General features: G+C 40.3%; 1 protein-coding gene across 1 annotated transcript; it reads right to left on the bottom strand.

The window, feature by feature from the left end:
• Positions 1-15,939: 15,939 nt before the first annotated feature.
• LOC131954095 (putative gamma-glutamylcyclotransferase CG2811) lies at positions 15,940-20,232 on the bottom strand. Its single transcript, XM_059317617.1, has 4 exons — positions 20,217-20,232; positions 18,492-18,703; positions 17,826-18,001; positions 15,940-16,715 (listed from the first exon to the last, which is right to left on the bottom strand). Exons 1-4 carry the CDS (start codon positions 20,230-20,232, stop codon positions 16,583-16,585), a joined length of 537 nt encoding a protein of 178 aa, XP_059173600.1. The 3' UTR covers positions 15,940-16,582.
• Positions 20,233-20,812: the final 580 nt, after the last annotated feature.

The raw sequence follows: 20,812 nt of genomic DNA on the forward strand, positions 1-20,812 counted from the left end.
AGGACAAATGATCTCAGGACAAATGATCTCATGACAAATGATCTCATGACAAATGATCTCAGGAGAAATTATCTCAAGGACAAAAGATACCAGGACAAAATTTATCAGGACAAATGATACCATGGACAAATGATCTCAGACAAAATATATAAGACAAAATTTCTCATAGCAAAATTGTTATTGTATTTAGGAGGATTTTAGTCAATTTCCCACGTTTTCTTTAACTTGCTTTCTCTGTCTGTTTTTCCAATCCAATCTTGCGATCGAAATTTCTGGCACTTCCCAGTTAGCTAGCGCGCTGAAATGTTCAGGGAAGCTTTCTTTTGGATGACCATAGAATATTCAATTGTTATTATTACTAAATTGATCAATGGAAACATTTTATTGAGCATTTTAGACCGCTATATAATCTATATATATAATTCTCCTCTGCGAGCCATTAGAAAAAAAAACCAGCGACGCGTAGCTAGCCTCTCTCTTGCCGCGCGCAGTGAAGCGAACGATCCCAAGTCGCGACAGGCTTAGGGGCAGATAATTTAGTTTTAACCGACTTTAAACTTACAGGAGGTAACTATCACTCTACTATAAGCGATCAAAAACGTGGGGCGCCGTGATTTTCTTACAGTTTCTAATACTGTTGACTCTCTACAAGCTCCCTAATAAAAGTCAATAGTATTATCTAATCAATAGTAATATAACTTTTACTTCGGCGCCCCACGTTTTTGATCGCTTATAGTAGAGTGATCGCTTGCATTATTGTGATGTATAGCATTTATTTTCTACTTTTTAGTTCAATCAGAAAACGTGGGTTTTTTTTTAACTTTTTTAATGATTATTATTTAATTTTTTTTTAATTTGTCAAGTAGATTTTTTTATTCACATAATAATTGTGGAATAAACTAAATGAATGAGTTAAACTACATTTAAAAAAAAACATTTTATATGAAATGTGTAGGAAATGAAAATGTATAAAACAAAAAAAACTTGTTCAGCGTAAATCTGACATCTTAAGGTGCTGATGCCTTTCTGCGATATAAAGTAAGGGGCCATAGCTGGGTAATCACCAGTAATACAGCTATGTTGGTATGCACACTATGATTAACCGTGATGACCGCTGTCTAAAGAAACATTTGTCACGTGATCACCAGAGTGTGACCGAAATATCTCTATTGACTTTAAATGATAATTGTATTGAATTGTATTGTCCACGGAGAGCTAACATCTTCTCCCTTAGGGCATGTCTCCGCCAAACAATGCGAGCGGCCACCTTGGTACATATTTGTTTTCTTAGACCCCCCCCCCCCCGTAGATGAGCTAACCCTTTGTTCTAGATTCATAAACCTGATGTGGTAGGATTGTCTAATGTTCAACTAGCCCACCTACACTGGCCCACCTACACTGGCCCACCTACACCGCCCCACCTACACCGGCCCACCTACACCGGCCCACCTACACCGGCCCACCTACACCGGCCCACCTACACCGGCCCACCTACACCGGCCCACCTACACCGGCCCACCTACACTGGCCCACCTACACTGGCCCACCTACACTGGCCCACCTACACTGGCCCACCTACACTGGCCCACCTACACTGGCCCACATACACTGGCCCAACTACACTGCCTGGAAACTTTATTTTAATCTCACGAATTTTATATTTCTAATTCCAATTTTAATACGTTTAATGCAATGTGACAAACCTTTTCTTACAATTATTATGTGTAAGAAAAAAAAGTATGTAAAAACCAAATGATAATCAATTTAAAAAAAAAAGTTACACATCGATTAAAATAATTTTAAATATATAAAAAAATGACTGTGAGATATCTGTCATGGAACTTTTTATTTTGAGCCTCTTCTAGTGCATCGATTTTATTCTAACTTTTCACATAACTTCTTCTTCGGTGACAATGCAAGAATATCTATTTTTATACTAATTAGATATTTAACAAGTCATTGAAAAATTAATTAGCAAGAATATCTATTTTATACTAATTAGATATTTAACAAGTCATTGAAAAATTAATAAGCAAGAATATATATTTTTATACTAATTAGATATTTAACAAGTCATTGAAAAATTAATAAGCAAGAATATCTATTTTATACTAATTAGATATTTAACAAGTCATTGAAAAATTAATTCATCGGTTTCGAAACCAAGATGAGATAACTCGATCGGCTGGCCATTGAGGGTGAAGTGGTTGTCGTGGTGATTGTAGGAAAAAAAGTCACAGGAAAAAAAACACAGGAAAAAAAACAGAAAAAAGTCACAGGAAAAAAAGTCACAGGAAAAAAGGTCACAAATATATATTTGCATGAAATTTCTGAATACTTTTATGTATTAAGTATTTAGAAAGTGCAAATCAACTTAGATTTATTAAATATAATGAAATGTGTTTAGGTTATATACGTATAGTGATATTTATAACAAATGTAGATATTTTGTGTGAAGTATTTACGCTTTGATTTATTTATACATATAATATTTAATAGAATTTAATTAAACGTTCCAACCTTCGCTTTTTTTCAAAGTGTTTGTGAAATACTAACTTTAAATTAGCGCGAAATTGCATAAAGACGTAGTTAATGTGACTTGCTGCCCTCAACTCATCACAACAATAGGTCAACCACCTGTACTGCCCACATTTATCACGCTCGATTCATAACAAAGGAAAGGATCAAAACAGAAAGCCGATACGGTACAAGGGCTGTCATTGACACAAAACGTCAACAACACACAATATGGACGGACATGGCCAAATGAGGAGAAACCGACCAAAGATCGGCAAAAAATTTCGTTTATAATTAACATTTCTAGAGCGTATTTAACCAAATTCATTACAAAATTTGTGGTTGCTGTGTAAATTAGGTTACAGTATTTTTACTTATTGGTGTTATAAACCAAAATGATTTTCTCGTTTATAAATATACTACCAAAAAAAAAAACCCACATCAATACACACCCAAAATTTTACAATGCTCAACAATTAAAATCAAAATATTCATTATAAAATTTGTGTGACTTTTTTCTGAGACTTTATTTCTTTGACTTTTTTCCGAATAAAATTTTGATTTGTGACTTTTTTTCTGTAACTTTTTTTCCTAGCAAAAACTGTGATTTTTTTCTGTGTTTTTTTTTCCTGTGACTTTTTTTCCTAGCAAAAACTGTGATTTTTTTCTGTGTTTTTTTTCCTGTGACTTTTTTTCCTAGCAAAAACTGTGACTTTTTTCCGTTCACCGTCATGGTGGGCTGGTTTGTCGCCGGAGTGGCGACCACCAACCAGATAGGGGCAGGTAACCGGCTGCTAGAGAAGCAACTATTCGGGTTTTAACAGGTAACCGTCTGCTAGAGATAGACACGCAACTGGTCGGGTTTTCATTCAAATATTTTTAGTCTTAGCCCAAGTACTTTCAACTTCATTTAGACGTTTAATAAAACGTGGGAGGGAATTAAAACAAATAGTAACAAGCTTTTAATTAAAGGCACTTCTTCTTCTTCTTCGTTCTTAACTTTTAGTGTTGGAGGGGATCGAGCCTTATCTGCCAGAGGGTTTGAACTCGAGACTTTTTCGCATTTATCAACCATTAGCTTTGGCCGACTCGACCACGCCTCCATCACAATTAAAGGCACTGAAAATTAGGAAAGAAAACCAAATTGCTTTCTTAATAATACCCTAGGGGAACTGATGAGCGACCAATTTCTTTTATTAAAAAGTGCATGTTTATTTTCTTACTTTCAGTGCTATTAAAAGCTTGTTATTATACAGGTTTTTATTTCCGTTGTTTATTGTCTCGACTTAGTCAATCGGTTGATCTCAGAAACACGAGAATACTCATTTGGTTTGTCAAATCGTGTCAAAATGGTGTCAAAATGATGTCTAAATGGTGTCTAAATGGTGTCTAAATAATGTGTCGCGTCTAGGCGAAACTTGGCGTCAAGGGGTGTCATATTTCAACTGGCACCAACTGGATCCCGACCCCTGGCACCAACTGGATCCCGACCCCCGACCCCCGACCCCTTCTAAAGGCCAGCTGGACGTGAGCCCGTGTCGACCACAGTTTAAACCACACGGAACAATTTCCTGACTTCCCGTCTGGCACCAGAGGATTAGTTTCAAAGAGCGGGAGTTTCCTGGCTGTCTCAGATGCCAGCTCTGGAACTTTCCCATTTTATCTGACCTTGGCATTGCTGTGCACTTAGGGGAATAAAATCGCCGGAAGTACGTCATTTTTTTTCTGTTTGCCCTGGATCAAATGAGCGTGGTGCGCGTGTTTTAGGGGCAACTTCTTGGTTGGTTTGTAAGCATTTTCCTCCTGCCACTGCCTCCCCTCCCACCCACACAAATTAATAAATTATTACACTTTTAATCAAGAAGAAATGCCTCAAGTTTTACCATACACTTTTTATATTTCACCCCCCCCCCCCCCGCCCAATGCCATAGCACTTGTATCATTGATCTTGATAAAATTGCTAATCATTTTAAATCAAAGTTCAACTAAGAAAATAAGTTAAACTAAGAAAATAAGTTAAACTAAGAAAATAAGATAAACTAAGAAGTTAAGTTAAACTAAGAAATTCGGAATTTAAAATATAATAATTTGAATCAACAACTAAACTGAAAATGCAGGGGTGAAACGTTTTAAAAACTAATTCAACTTTTAAACTTATCAATCTTCGACATTTGCCAAACCCTTTTAATAAACATTTGTTTTTGACTTCTGAAAACATCTAGGCAAGAAGGGCGCCGCTAATTGATTGACTTTATTCAATTATTAGAATATAATACACATTTTTAATATTTACAATGTGAACTAAATTTATTTTATAATTATAAAATAAACTATAATTTTTGATTATTCAATTTTTAAAAATCACATTATTTAATAATTACACTTAATTATAATTAATACTACTAGAAAATACGTACAGTGCAGGTAAGTTTATCACTGACTGCATTAATTAATTACTCCATCAACTTAGCTGTGTTTTAAAATCCGCGAGAGATTTGTGACATAACCACTGGCCATACCTGGAGAATTGGAAACATTCAGACCAATAGAATCACGGGGTAGTCGAATATTTCAGGTTTTGCGGTAATCGAATAGCGAGTGAGTATCGATTATAGATTATTCTAGCTGGGTAAGATGGCGAGTTGAGCCTCAGTTAGAGTGGGTTTTTCAGGTGAGAAATGTTCAGGTGAAACATATTCAGGTGAGAAATGTTCAGGTGAGAAATGTTCAGGTGAGAAATGTTCAGGTGAAACATATTCAGGTGAGAAATGTTCAGGTGAGAAATATTCAGGTGAGAAATATTCAGGTGAGAAATATTCAGGTGAGAAATATTCAGATAAAAAAGTTCAGTTGAGAAATGTTCAGGTGAGAAATGTTCAGGTGAGAAATGTTCAGGTGAGAAATATTCAGGTGAGAAATATTCAGGTAAACAAGTTAATAAAAAGTCTAGTGACAATTTAAGCGCAATTTCCTTTTGTTATCCATAACAATTTTAAATCGAGATAAATCATATATTCAGCAAATAAATAATTTTAATAATAGTTTTAATAATTCAAAACAAAATAGAAAAAATATTAATGAGATTGAAAAGAAAAAATGAATTTTTTATCCTCCACGACGCTTGATTATAGTACTGTAGTGTATTATGTAAAATGTAATTTTTAAAAAAAAAATTTGTGACCGAACGAAAGGATATTTTTGAAAACTTTCTTGGGCAATATTGTTTTAAATTATGGCAGGAATCGATTGGTAAATGTTTCAAGTCACTAAGTGGTCTGGTTGCCGAGATATGGGCCAAAAACTGCATTTTTTCGAGGTTTTTTGGCTTTTCCGGGAAATCCGGGAAGGAATTCCGGGAATTTTTTTGGCCCACAATCATCCTCGGAACTTGCTTAACATATTTGCTTTGGAACTAGTCCTCGATATTGCTTCGTTGAGGAGGAGATACGACTTAAAGCTGCGGACACACATCCATCCAGAAATGACGAGTTAATAATCGCAATTGCCAGTATGGAAATTGCGCTAAAAAGTTCAGGTGAGAAATATTCAGGTGAGAAATGTTCAGTTGAGCAAGTATATAAACCTGGAGGTTTGATTGGAGAACGCCTCAAAGATTTCTGAGATAATTAAAAACTGAATTATCTCATGTTCAAAAAACAACCCAAAAGCTTGTTTGTTACTCGAGCAGATGAAGTAGAGTTCACCTCTGTACCTCGTTAAAACAATGAATAGTGTGGTCATCACTCTGCCCACCCTCTCACGTTTTCTAGCGTGAGTCAGGTACCCATTAGAGCTGTAGACTTGAGCCCGGGGCACGAACCTGCTGGTTCAGCAGGCATCCGCTCTACCGTCCAACCGTCCGCTCTACCGTACGACCACGCTTCTGATAAACCTCAAGCATTTCAAGTAAAAATAAACAATGCTGTTAATTAAGTGTTCTTGTAAAATCGATGAAAGAAACCCTCAAACTTGTTCGACCTTTAGGTTGATTAAGGGGGAGTTTAATTAGGTGCGCATAAGCACTCACACACGCACTCACACACACTCTCTCACACACACACATGCTATCACTAACACACACACACTCACACACACATTAATTTTTTTACAGTGCCATTAGACTGGATACGTGAGCTAATTTACCCAATGGATAACGAATCCACTAAACTGGATTGACCTCTCCATAACTCTTCACGCGTGGCTAATCTCGATGTCAGTTGAAACAGTTTGCGAGCAGCAGAAATTGTAGCCCTACTTGTCCATAGGGGCCCCAAGTACCTAGACACGAGCCATGCATTGATTGGTTTACCCACAGTCCTTAGGGCTAATCGATTGGGGGGGGGGGGTGTATCAACAACATCTATAGAAACTGTACAAATAAAAACAAATAAAAAGTTACCAACTTTTGTCAGGCTATTCTCTACGTCAAGAACTTGACAGTTTGAAATTCTCCAGATTGAACAAACCGATTTGATGGTGATATTTGCCTTCTTTTATTTGTCTTTGTCTCAGTTTTTGTCGTTTGTCGAAATTTTTGTCGTTTGTCGAAATTTTTGTCGTTTGTCGAAATTTTTGTCGTTTGTCGAAATTTTTGTCGTTTGTCGAAATTTTTGTCGTTTGTCGAAATTTTTGTCGTTTGTCTCAGTTTTTGTCGTTTGTCGAAATTTTTGTCGTTTGTCTCAGTTTTTGTCGTTTGTCGAAATTTTTGTCGTTTGTCTCAGTTTTTGTCGTTTGTCGAAATTTTTGTCTTTTGGTAAGTACATGCCCGAGTCTAAAGGGAAGTTATTGCATTGTGTGCACAAAAGGGATGTTGATAAACCAACCACACACCGACCGGTCTCACACACCAACCGGTCTCACACACCAACCGGTCTCACACACCAACCGGTCTCACCAACCGGTCTCACCAACCGGTCTCACACAAGAACCGGGTCCCCACAAATCAAATCGATCAACTCCTGTATAACAAGACCGTAAGTTGGCGGGATGTGAAATTGTGTTTGTAATGTAAACACGACGTGATGTCATGGGCTATGGGAAGGGTCAGACGTGTAATGGGTGAACTTGGAGTCACGCAGGCAGGAGTCAGGCAGGCAGGAGTCACGCAGGCAGGAGTCACGCAGGCAGGAGTCAGACAGGCAGGAGTCAGGCAGGCAGGAGTCACGCAGGCAGGAGTCACGCAGGCTGGAGTCACGCAGACAGGAGTCACGCAGGCAGGAGTCACGCAGGCAGGAGTCACGCAGGCAGGAGTCACGCAGGTAGGAGTCACGCAGGCAGGAGTCACGCAGGCAGGAGTCATACAGGCAGGAGTCACAGCCAGAGTCACAAGCAAGATAAAAAATCATCTACAGACTCCCAATTACCGAATGATCGTCCATGAATTGATCTCCAATCAGTCCAGACGAAGTCTCATGTTGGCACCAAAAGCTGCCAGACGGCAGGAAAAAAACTCGCCACACGTCTGCTTTTGTTGGTGGGGGGGGGGGGGGGGGGCAAAGTTCATTCACCCCACGGACATTCACACCCCAACAACCCCACCCACCGGTTATTGCTATGGCTACAACCCGCCACTCAGGTTGTCGTCCTCTCCAGGGTACAAAAAGGTGACACAATCTGGTGGTACACAAAGGTGACAAAATCTGGTGGTACAAAAAGGTGACACAATCTGGTGGTACACAAAGGTGACAAAATCAGGTGGTACACAAAGGTGACACAATCTGGTGGTACAAAAAGGTGACACAATCTGGTGGTACACAAAGGTGACACAATCTGGTGGTACACAAAGGTGACACAATCAGGTGGTACACAAAGGTGACACAATCTGGTGGTACAAAAAGGTGACACAATCTGGTGGTACAAAAAGGTGACACAATCAGGTGGTACACAAAGGTGACACAATCAGGTGGTACACAAAGGTGACACAATCAGGTGGTACACAAAGGTGACACAATCTGGTGGTACACAAAGATGACACAATCTGGTGGTACACAAAGGTGACACAATCTGGTGGTACACAAAGGTGACACAATCAGGTGGTACACAAAGGTGACACAATCTGGTGGTACAAAAAGGTGACACAATCTGGTGGTACAAAAAGGTGACACAATCAGGTGGTACACAAAGGTGACACAATCAGGTGGTACACAAAGGTGACACAATCAGGTGGTACACAAAGGTGACACAATCTGGTGGTACACAAAGATGACACAATCTGGTGGTACACAAAGGTGACACAATCAGGTGGTACACAAAGGTGACACAATCTGGTGGTACAAAAAGGTGACACAATCTGGTGGTACAAAAAGGTGACACAATCTGGTGGTACAAAAAGGTGACACAATCAGGTGGTACAAATAGGTGACACAATCTGGTGGTACACAAAGGTGACACAATCAGGTGGTACAAAAAGGTGACACAATCAGGTGGTACAAAAAGGTGACACAATCATATGGTACACAAAGGTGACACAATCTGGTGGTACAAAAAGGTGACACAATCAGGTGATACACAAAGGTGACACAATCAGGTGGTACAAATAGGTGACACAATCAGGTGGTACAAAAAGGTGACACAATCAGGTGGTACAAAAAGGTGACACAATCATGTGGTACACAAAGGTGACACAATCTGGTGGTACAAAAAGGTGACACAATCAGGTGATACACAAAGGTGACACAATCAGGTGGTACAAAAAGGTGACACAATCAGGTGGTACAAATAGGTGACACAATCAGGTGGTACACAAAGGTGACACAATCAGGTGGTACACAAAGGTGACACAATCAGGTGGTACACAAAGGTGACACAATCAGGTGGTACACAAAGGTGACACAATCTGGTGGTACAAAAAGGTGACACAATCAGGTGATACACAAAGGTGACACAATCAGGTAGTACACAAAGGTGACACAATCTGGTGGTACAAAAAGGTGACACAATCTGGTGGTACACAAAGGTGACACAATCTGGTGGTACAAAAGGTGACACAATCTGGTGGTACAAAAAGGTGACACAATCTGGTGGTACAAAAAGGTGACACAATCAGGTGGTACAAAAAGGTGACACAATCAGGTGGTACACAAAGGTGACACAATCAGGTGGTACAAAAAGGTGACACAATCTGGTGGTACAAAAAGGTGATACATTCAGGTGGTACACAAAGGTGACACAATCTGGTGGTACAAAAAGGTGACACAATCAGGTGGTACAAAAAGGTGACACAATCAGGTGGTACAAAAAGGTGGCACAATCAGGTGATACACAAAGGTGACACAATCAGGTGGTACACAAAGGTGACACAATCTGGTGGTACAAAAAGGTGACACAATCTGGTGGTACACAAAGGTGACACAATCTGGTGGTACAAAAGTTGACACAATCTGGTGGTACAAAAAGGTGACACAATCTGGTGGTACAAAAAGGTGACACAATCAGGTGGTACAAAAAGGTGACACAATCTGGTGGTACACAAAGGTGACACAATCTGGTGGTACAAAAAGGTGACACAATCAGGTGATACACAAAGGTGACACAATCAGGTGGTACACAAAGGTGACACAATCTGGTGGTACAAAAAGGTGACACAATCTGGTGGTACACAAAGGTGACACAATCTGGTGGTACAAAAGGTGACACAATCTGGTGGTACAAAAAGGTGATACAATCTGGTGGTACAAAAAGGTGACACAATCAGGTGGTACAAAAAGGTGACACAATCAGGTGGTACAAAAAGGTGGCACAATCAGGTGGTACAAAAAGGTGACACAATCAGGTGGTACAAAAAGTGATACATTCAGGTGGTACAGAAAGGTGACACAATCAGGTGGTACAAAAAGGTGACACAATCAGGTGGTACAAAAAGGTGACACAATCACCTTGGTACAAAAAGGTGACACAATCATGTGGTACAAAAAGTGATACATTCAGGTGGTACAGAAAGGTGACATAATCTGGTGGTACAAAAAGGTGACACAATCAGGTGGTACAAAAAGTGATACATTCAGGTGGTACAGAAAGGTGACACAATCAGGTGGTACAAAAAGGTGACACAATCTGGTGGTACACAAAGGTGACACAATCTGGTGGTACAAAAAGGTGACACAATCTGGTGGTACACAAAGGTGACACAATCTGGTGGTACAAAAAGGTGACACAATCTGGTGGTACACAAAGGTGACACAATCTGGTGGTACAAAAAGGTGACACAATCAGGTGGTACAAATAGGTGACACAATCCGGTGGTACACAAAGGTGACACAATCAGGTGGTACAAAAAGGTGACACAATCAGGTGGTACAAAAAGGTGACACAATCATGTGGTACACAAAGGTGACACAATCTGGTGGTACAAAAAGGTGACACAATCAGGTGATACACAAAGGTGACACAATCAGGTAGTACACAAAGGTGACACAATCTGGTGGTACAAAAAGGTGACACAATCTGGTGGTACACAAAGGTGACACAATCTGGTGGTACAAAAGGTGACACAATCTGGTGGTACAAAAAGGTGACACAATCTGGTGGTACAAAAAGGTGACACAATCAGGTGGTACAAAAAGGTGACACAATCAGGTGGTACACAAAGGTGACACAATCAGGTGGTACAAAAAGGTGACACAATCTGGTGGTACAAAAAGGTGACACAATCAGGTGGTACACAAAGGTGACACAATCTGGTGGTACAAAAAGGTGACACAATCAGGTGGTACAAAAAGGTGACACAATCAGGTGGTACAAAAAGGTGGCACAATCAGGTGGTACAAAAAGGTGACACAATCAGGTGGTACAAAAAGTGATACATTCAGGTGGTACAGAAAGGTGACACAATCAGGTGGTACAAAAAGGTGACACAATCAGGTGGTACAAAAAGGTGACACAATCACCTTGGTACAAAAAGGTGACACAATCATGTGGTACAAAAAGTGATACATTCAGGTGGTACAGAAAGGTGACATAATCTGGTGGTACAAAAAGGTGACACAATCAGGTGGTACAAAAAGTGATACATTCAGGTGGTACAGAAAGGTGACACAATCAGGTGGTACAAAAAGGTGACACAATCAGGTGGTACAAAAAGGTGACACAATCAGGTGGTACAAAAAGGTGACACAATCATGTGGTACAAAAAGTGATACATTCAGGTGGTACAGAAAGGTGACATAATCTGGTGGTACAAAAAGGTGACACAATCAGGTGGTACAAAAAGTGATACATTCAGGTGGTACATAAAGGTGACATAATCATGTGGTACACAAAGGTGACATAATCTGGTGGTACAAAAAGGTGACACAATCAGGTGGTACAAAAAGTGATACATTCAGGTGGTACAGAAAGGTGACAATAATCAGGTGGTACACAAAGGTGACATAATCTGGTGGTACAAAAAGGTGACACAATCAGGTGGTACAAAAAGTGATACATTCAGGTGGTACATAAAGGTGACATAATCATGTGGTACACAAAGGTGACATAATCTGGTGGTACAAAAAGGTGACACAATCAGGTGGTACAAAAAGTGATACATTCAGGTGGTACAGAAAGGTGACATAATCAGGTGGTACACAAAGGTGACATAATCTGGTGGTACAAAAAGGTGACACAATCAGGTGGTACAAAAAGTGATACATTCAGGTGGTACATAAAGGTGACATAATCATGTGGTACACAAAGGTGACATAATCTGGTGGTACAAAAAGGTGACACAATCAGGTGGTACAAAAAGTGATACATTCAGGTGGTACAGAAAGGTGACATAATCATGTGGTACACAAAGGTGACATAATCTGGTGGTACAAAAAGGTGACACAATCAGGTGGTACAAAAAGTGATACATTCAGGTGGTACAGAAAGGTGACATAATCAAAATAATTTCTACAGACATTTTCCCATGCTGCAGTTGTAAAAAAATAAAAATAAAAAAAACAAGTATGGTCATGTGGCCACTAATTAGGGGTGGGTAGGGAGAAGGGGGGCGGTTTGTAACTTTTATAAAATGAGTCGCAGCAAGCGCTTTCTTTTTCAATAGAACCTATTATATTGCTTTTGCCAAAAATATAAAACAACATAAAATCGATTCTGAAATGAATGCCGACATTTTTTATCATCGTGTAGTAAGCGACTCGTACTCGTGGGTCACAAATTGATACGAGTTATCGTGAGACCACAAATTGAGCTGGTATCGATACTTCGCTGATTGCGATACACAGGATCGTGAGAGCACAAATCAAACAATGATACGTTTAGGGTTTAATGACGCATGCGATGTTTTTAAGCAATTTAGTTCTTGAATCCACCTCATCGGTACTTAAACCAGCTTCTAGCTTTCAGATAGACACACACGCAAACATTATATATATATATATATATATATATATATATATATATATATATATATATATATATATATATATATATATATATATATATATATATATATATATATATATATATATATATATATATGGGGACATTTTCTATCAATCCTAAATCAGTAATCGTTAATTGAACAACAATCAACGTACCTGACATGAAGAACGAAAACAGTTAATTATGTTAACGTTAATTAACCTTTCTGATACCTCTGTTCCATTTTGTTCAAATGTCCGTTCATCCATTAGTTTTATTTTGTTTTTGTAGCTAATGTTTTATACAACTTCTTTATGTGGTAACATTTCACGTGTATTGCTGCAGGTATAGCTGCGTGTATGGCTGCAGGTATGGCTAAACATTATCTTGTTATGGCTAATGAACTATTTTCTTGCGGAAGTTTAGAGAACTACTTCATGTGCAGATAAATCTGTTTCATACAAAAATAGACTCACTCAGCGGTGGACAGTAAAAATTAGCCGTGTGTCTTTTACCCCAAGGATATTGTCCTTTTGTTAGGACTTGACTGTTGTTAGGACACAAATTTTGTCCTGTAGACAGGACCTAGACTCTGAAGTTCTACTTCTGCAGGTCATTGCTCTAGACAAGCGCGCATTGTTACGTCATATCCGGTCAATATTTGAACAACATAGCCCCACCCCCCTCCCTCCCCCTTCCCGCTCAATATGTGAAACGCTCTAAACAAACAAATCGGCTTAAAACAAGAGAAAATTGATAACTGCCACTGTGACTAGAAACAGAATCCAACAGAACATTCAGCACAACATTAGATACAACATCCAACAGAACATTCAGCACATCATTAGATACAACATCCAACAGAAACAACCAACACAGCATCTAATACAACACCCAACACAGCATCTAATACAACATCCAACACAACATCCAACACAGCATCTAATACAACATCCAACACAACATCCAACACAGCATCTAATACAACATCCAACACAACATCCAGCATAACACAACACCAAACACTACACTAACAGATGACAACAGTGTCATAAAACAACGGACCCAGCAGATTTGTGATTGTCGCCCCTACACCAAGTAAAACAATTTGTAATGGCCAAGAATATTTCTAAATATTTGAACTTCACATTTTTACATACCAGTCAACAAATCACGTTTTTACATACCAGCATTTAAGCTCCACAATTCACGTGGCTGTTAAATGTGTGTGAAATATTTTATATCAAAGTTTAACATTCTAGTAAACATGTTACTTTAATCAGTTTCGACAACCGGTTTTAAATTTATTAAGTTGACTTGTAGATTACTTCCCTTCTCTAGTCTCGAGGTAATTACTTCCCTTCCTCATATTTATTTTTTTAACTTGATTATAAATTTTTTGTCTTCAGCATTACGCTGAAGTAAAACTGACTTGGGCAAATCCCTTATGAAGTTATCCGTCTGCTTGACCTACATGAATCTCTTCTGTCATTTATAGACGGCCCCTAAACTAAATCCAACAAGTCATTTTGACACCACAATGACGCAATCCTAGCCCCGCCCCAATGATAAGTGCCCTTCAATTGGGTTACGAGGGGCTTCCTGGTCTTGCTATATTTAGACCGTCGATAACATTCAACACAAATGACACACACACACATCTTGCAAACACAATCACATCAATCGCTCAGGTTCCTTAAACCACACATTTCTTCCAAATCTTTCTTAGGTAATAAAATGTTGAAAATTATTTCATAGAAAAATATTTTTATTACCAAAAAATGACTAAATGAAGAAATAAATAACAGCATTAAGGCATTGGTATCGGAGTTCTAACACAGCATCGGCTAGCTAGCGGCTACACAGCGTTGCTACACGACAACAACAGCACATCATGTGGTGCTCACAACATTCACCACAACTCACACACACACACATACACACACACATACACACACACATACACACACACACTGATACTCCCCATCACACCATGTGGTGCTCACAACATTCGCCACAACAACTCACACTCACACACACACACTGATATTCGCCATCATATCATGTGGTGCTCACAACATTTGCCACAACTCACACACACTGCCAACACAGTTCAGACACCTTATGGTATTCGTCCTCAGCAAACACACACACACACAATTATGTAAGCCTTCTCATTTAGTATTAACACGTTTAAACATACAGGCAATAGTCAAACACACACGCATACACACACACAGACACACATATATATATATATATATATTTATATAGCCTAAATGATGACAGCTATTGCCCGTTCTTTCCACTAAGACTTAATGACTAAGCGCTAAATTTCTGTCATATCAGTTTTTTTCTGCAAAATAATAATAATAGCTTTACAATTTGAATTGCGTTCAAATAACAGAAGAAATGTTAGCAAATGATTCTTCTTGGCCAGTATTAGTTCTCTTCCATTGGAGAAAAATTGGAAGCTTTGAAAAAGGTGACGACGTGTGAGGCAGTAGAATTTGAAATTTTCTGAATTTTTTTGTTGTAGATAATTTTGTCTGTCCCACTTCACTAACATTATTCGTGTGGAACTGGTTTGCTAACGAGGGAATGACACAGCGCCGTGTATGTGGTGGGCAAACTGAACACATATTGACATACATGATTAAGTTATACGTCTAGTGACGTACATAGAATTATCAATGACAAAAGTAAATGACAAGCAATACATGACATATGGACGCATATCATTGGTGGAACACACATTTGACGCAAACCAATCTAATGTCATCTCAAGAGTTACCTCATCTTTGGTCGAGTTTTCTGATTGGTACATGTCACAGAGGGAATGTCCCATGTCACAGAATCTATGCCCCATGTCACAGAATCTATGCCCCATGAAACAGAGGGTATACCCCAATAATTTTTGCCAGACACCAGGCGATACCACTGTGCCAATGGTGATCGTTTAAAAAAATATCTGGAAACTGTTCATGTTTGGAGGTTTAAAATCTGTTTCTGGAGACCCATGCAGAACAAATACATCATAACAGGTTGTATTTTGAGAGCATTGGAAGTTGTACAAAATATCTCGTACACACAACATTATGGGAACATGTACAAAATATCTCATACACACAACATTATGGGAACATGTACAAAATATCTCGTACACACATTATGGGAACATGTACAAAATATCTCGTACACACATTATGGGAACTTGTACAAAATATCTCGTACACACAACATTATGGGAACATGTACAAAATATCTCGTACACACAACATTATGGGAACATGTACAAAATATCTCGTACACATAACATTATGGGAACATGTACAAAATATATCGTACACACAACATTATGGGAACGTGTACACAAAAGAAATCACAGCCGCTGCATTGCTCAATTGAAAAGTTTCTCAAAAGTCAATCACTTTTAATTTTTGTTGAGCAGGAGTTCTTGATCGCTGGCTGCCCTCCTCTAGGTAGCAGTTTGGGCTACCAATGTCAACAAGTGCTACCTGTTAGCGAGTGCTACCTGCTAGCGAGTGCTACCTGCTAGCAAGTGCTGTCTGCTGGCGTGTGCTACCTGCTAGCAAGTGCTGTCTGCTGGCGTGTGCTACCTGCTAGCGAGTGCTACCTGCTAGCGAGTGCTGCCTGCTAGCGAGTGCTACCTACTATCGAGTGCCTCCTGCTAGCGAGTGCTACCTGCTAGCGAGTGCTAGTCGTCGAAGAGGTACTGACAGAGCGGCTCGTCCCTGCCCATGTTGTAAGGTTTGTAGCGCTTGCCCAACTCGCGATTTTTGTCGTAGTAGGCCTCCACCAGGGGGAGCTCTAGCAGGCTGTCCTTGAACCTGGGGTTAAGAATCACGTGGGTTAGTGGCCATCACAAAAGTTGCGCACACAAAAGTTGCGCACACAAAAGTTGCGCACACAAAAGTTGCGCACACAAAATAAATGCGCAAAGAGAAATTTCCGCACACAGAAAAATGCTCATAAGGAATAATGCGCACACAGAGAAATGCCACTCATAGATTGCTCAGCAAAGTGGATTATATCCTTGTGTGTGTATGTGTGTACGTTTGTGTTTGTTTGTGCGTGTTTGAGTTGGTATGTGTCTATATATGTATAAATATGTATTGCCACCCATTTCTTTATATTTTAGTAAATAAATGTATGCCGCCATAAAACCGGTAGAAATAAAAATTGTAAAAAAAAAGATTTTTTTTTTAGATTAGACATACATCGCAGCTTTGTGTTCAGGTGCTACTAACATGGGTGGTCAGTCCAAATTGTGTTGACCTCCGCGGGGGGGGGGGGGGGGGGGGTCGGTCACTGGTTATTTGCTGGTTTATTTATATTAGACTTTGGTAATAATAAACTGTAACTTAGACTTGACACACTGTAGAGCAATTGAAGAAATTTTACCAGCCAAGTTTCATCTGCGGCGTAGGCAATATATATAGTAATCTATAAAATACAATTACTTATAGATAAAAGTACTATACTATCATACTGTAACCCAAGGCAACTGCGATCAAAACCATGTTTCTGTGAGCGCTCATTTTTGTTTGCGCATATTTCTGTTTGCGCAATTTTCCGTTGCGCATTTTTCATGCGTTCTCACCTGTGTAGTCCTACCCCAGTGTGCTGCTATCACCTGTGTAGCCCTACCCAGTGTGTACCACCTCTCACCTGTGTAGCCCCCACCCCAGTGTTCTCACCTGTGTATCCCCACCCCAGTGTTCTCACCTGTGTAGCCCTACCCCAGTGTGTTCTCACCTGTGTAGCCCCACCCCAGTGTTCTCACCTGTGTAGCCCTACCCCAGTGTGTTCTCACCTGTGTAGCCCTACCCCAGTGTGCTACCCTCACCTGTGTAGCCCTACCCCAGTGTGCTACCCTCACCTGTGTAGCCCTACCCCAGTGTGCCCTCACCTGTGTAGCCCTACCCTAGTGTTCTCACCTGTGTAGCCCGTACATCCAGCACGTGACAGTCAGGGGCGTGGTGCTGTTCTCCATCTTGTCAGTGAAGAGCTCCACGGGGACCTGCCGCCTCTGGTACCAGTTGGGGTGGTCCTCGAACCAGTCCACGTAGGCCATGGTCTCGTCGTCCAGACGGTACAGCTCGCCGATGATTCGCTGCTCAAGACGAGGCTCATTAGCATAAACATGGCGGTTAACACATACACACACACGTCTATGTTTACCTCCCCCCCCCCCTTTCTTCTTTAAGTCTCTTACCCCCTCCCCTCCTTATGTTAATCGAACTCAACCCCACCATTCGCTGATTTGATTGGGGCGTGTCTAAAGTGTCTAATTCCCGCCTCTCTAATGTTAGTGGGTGGGCCATGTCCACTATCAGCGGGCGTGTCTTACTTCATCTCTGTCAAAGGGCGTGTCTCATATGCCCTACCCCCATCTATTAAAATCAGAGGGCGTTACTCACATGTCCCGCCCCCCCCCCCCCCATGTATTAAAATGAGTGGGCGTTACTCACATGTCCCGCCCCCCCCCCATGTATTAAAATGAGTGGGCGTTACTCACATGTCCCGCCCCCCCCCCCATGTATTAAAATGAGTGGGCGTTACTCACATGTCCCCCTCTATTAAAATCAGTGGGCGTTACTCACATGTCCCGTCCCCTCCTTGTGCAGCAGGAAGGGGATGTTGAAGGGCGTGGTCACCAGGAGCGGATACTTGGCGACGGTCCGGGCGTGTCCCACAAACTGGGCGCCCTGCGGACCCTTGGCGAACAGGTGGTGGTGGTTGGGCTCGGTGGACTTGAGGGTGCCGTACATAAACACCAGGTGGGGGTGACTGCACGTGCTGATGACGTCAGAGGCTGCGAGAAGATTCGGGGGTCACATTAAGGCCGGACCAAACATTCGGGGGTCACATTAAGGCGGGACCAAACATTCGGGGGTCACATTAAGGCCGGACCAAACATTCACATTTCACTTTTTTTTTACAGAAATAAAATCCTGTCTGTCTGTGTTTGTATGAGTGTATGTAAACACTATAACTTGAGCAGAGTTTCTTCCAGGCATCTCTTCGGGGGGGCGAAGCCCCCCCCCCCCCCCCTAAAATTTTTACCGCCCCCCCCCCCCCGAACGAAATGAAATTTATATAATTTATATAGAAAATATATACTTTTAACAGTGTCCGCCCCCCCCCCCCGAAGAAAGTCTACCGCCCCCCCCCCCCCGAAAATTTCAAGTGCCCCCCCCCCCCCCCCGGAGAAAAAAAAGTCTGGAAGAAACACTGAACTTGAGTATCATATAATTTTAGTTGACTTAATTTCATATATAGATCTACGTATTATATCAAATTTGTAGGGTTTTTTTATTAACTTTTGAGCGATTTCCGACCCTGCGGAAGTGGTGCTTACTCTAATTCCGGTTTTTCAAAAGCTTACAAATTAAGTTAGCTGGGCAATTTTTAAAAATATATTTATTTGATTTCTATCAACTTTTGAATTATTACCGGTAACCGGAAGTGGTACTTGATTTTTGTGGGAATACGACAACTAGAACACTGTTTGTTAGGTAGATTAAATTTCATATAAAATATTTAATACTTGGATTACTCTGAAATTATGAGTGACCACCCGATATCCGGAAAATATACTTTAGTCTATTTCCGGTTTCTAAAATACCGTAACATATTTACGTTTTCAAGTAGCTTGACAGAATTTTATACCGAATTTTGATTTTAATTCCTTCGAATTTAGCGTGATTTCTGGGGACCGGAAATAGTATTTTACGCTATTTTCCATTTTTAAAAATATAAGAATTTTGGAATTTTTATTTCACTGTCGGGACGCAGTTCTTTTTTCCATGCGAATCTATTAAAAGAGTGTATAAGAGAGAGGAAATTAGTGTCCGATAAAGGGGCATTTCGCTCTATTTCCGATTTCTGTAAATAAACATTCAGAATGTGATAATTTTAAATCATATTTTCACCTTTATAAGTTGTTGTTTTGTTTGTGAAAAATAATCGTTTTGCCGCAAACTTTTATATTAATAACCCGACTGCACACTAGGTGCCATTCTTATCCTTGATGTATCTAAGATCGTACAATTTCGAGGAGATCACTCCCGTTTTATTCTTAAAAAAGAAACAAGTTTAATTTTGTATATCTAAATCATTTACTACACATAAAAATCTTATAAATGTTTGTTGTTTTAGATCAAGTTTAGTGCTGAACCAGGTTAAACAATCCCAACTGCCAATAAAAGCTACGCCCTAAATCCTCGTCAATGACGTCATCAAAAGTTGGGCACGAGAGCCGAGTCAAGGGCTAAACGTGTCCCCACTACGTCATCAAAAGCTGTGTACTTAAGTCGAGCACATACCCTCCAGTCTGGACATCTTGAGAGGCTGGTGAGACGCTCTTCAGTCTGTGGGGAGAGAAGGTTGGCTGTCAGAAACACATTCCAATTTGATATGGGGATGGTGGGTTAGGGTGGGGGGAGGCTTGTGGTGAAGTTGGGGGCACTAAGACCCCGGGCTGAGAGTTAGGGGCACTGGGACCACCCCTTCCCTCCCGCAGCCCCACCCACCCCTACCCCCACCCCCACGCCCAAGAATTAGTCATGTCCATATCTCCCAAACATCTTCCCGCGGTATTAGCTCCGCCCCTTCTTCCCCCATCTATATGCTAATTTTCCAATCACTAAAAAATGGTTCTAGATTTTTCCGTAGATAGATCGATATTTTTTTTTCGTTGTTAGATCGATTACATCTGATTACGTTGGGTAGGGAAAGATTTCTTAAAGACTGCTCGAGTTACTGCCCTTTATTGGACAAACAAAAATAAACCAAGAAAGTCAGTAGTAATTGCCGTTTATTGGAACAGGAAAATATTGCCCTTTATTTAGAGCAACAAAAGATTTCATGAGTTTCCTAATGAGTTGCCTACAACCGGCATGAGTTGCCTAAAGTCGGCATG

Source organism: Physella acuta, unplaced genomic scaffold, assembly GCF_028476545.2.
Source record: "Physella acuta isolate Inbredline_101_S28 unplaced genomic scaffold, ASM2847654v3 ptg000972l, whole genome shotgun sequence".
NCBI lineage: Eukaryota > Metazoa > Mollusca > Gastropoda > Physidae > Physella > Physella acuta.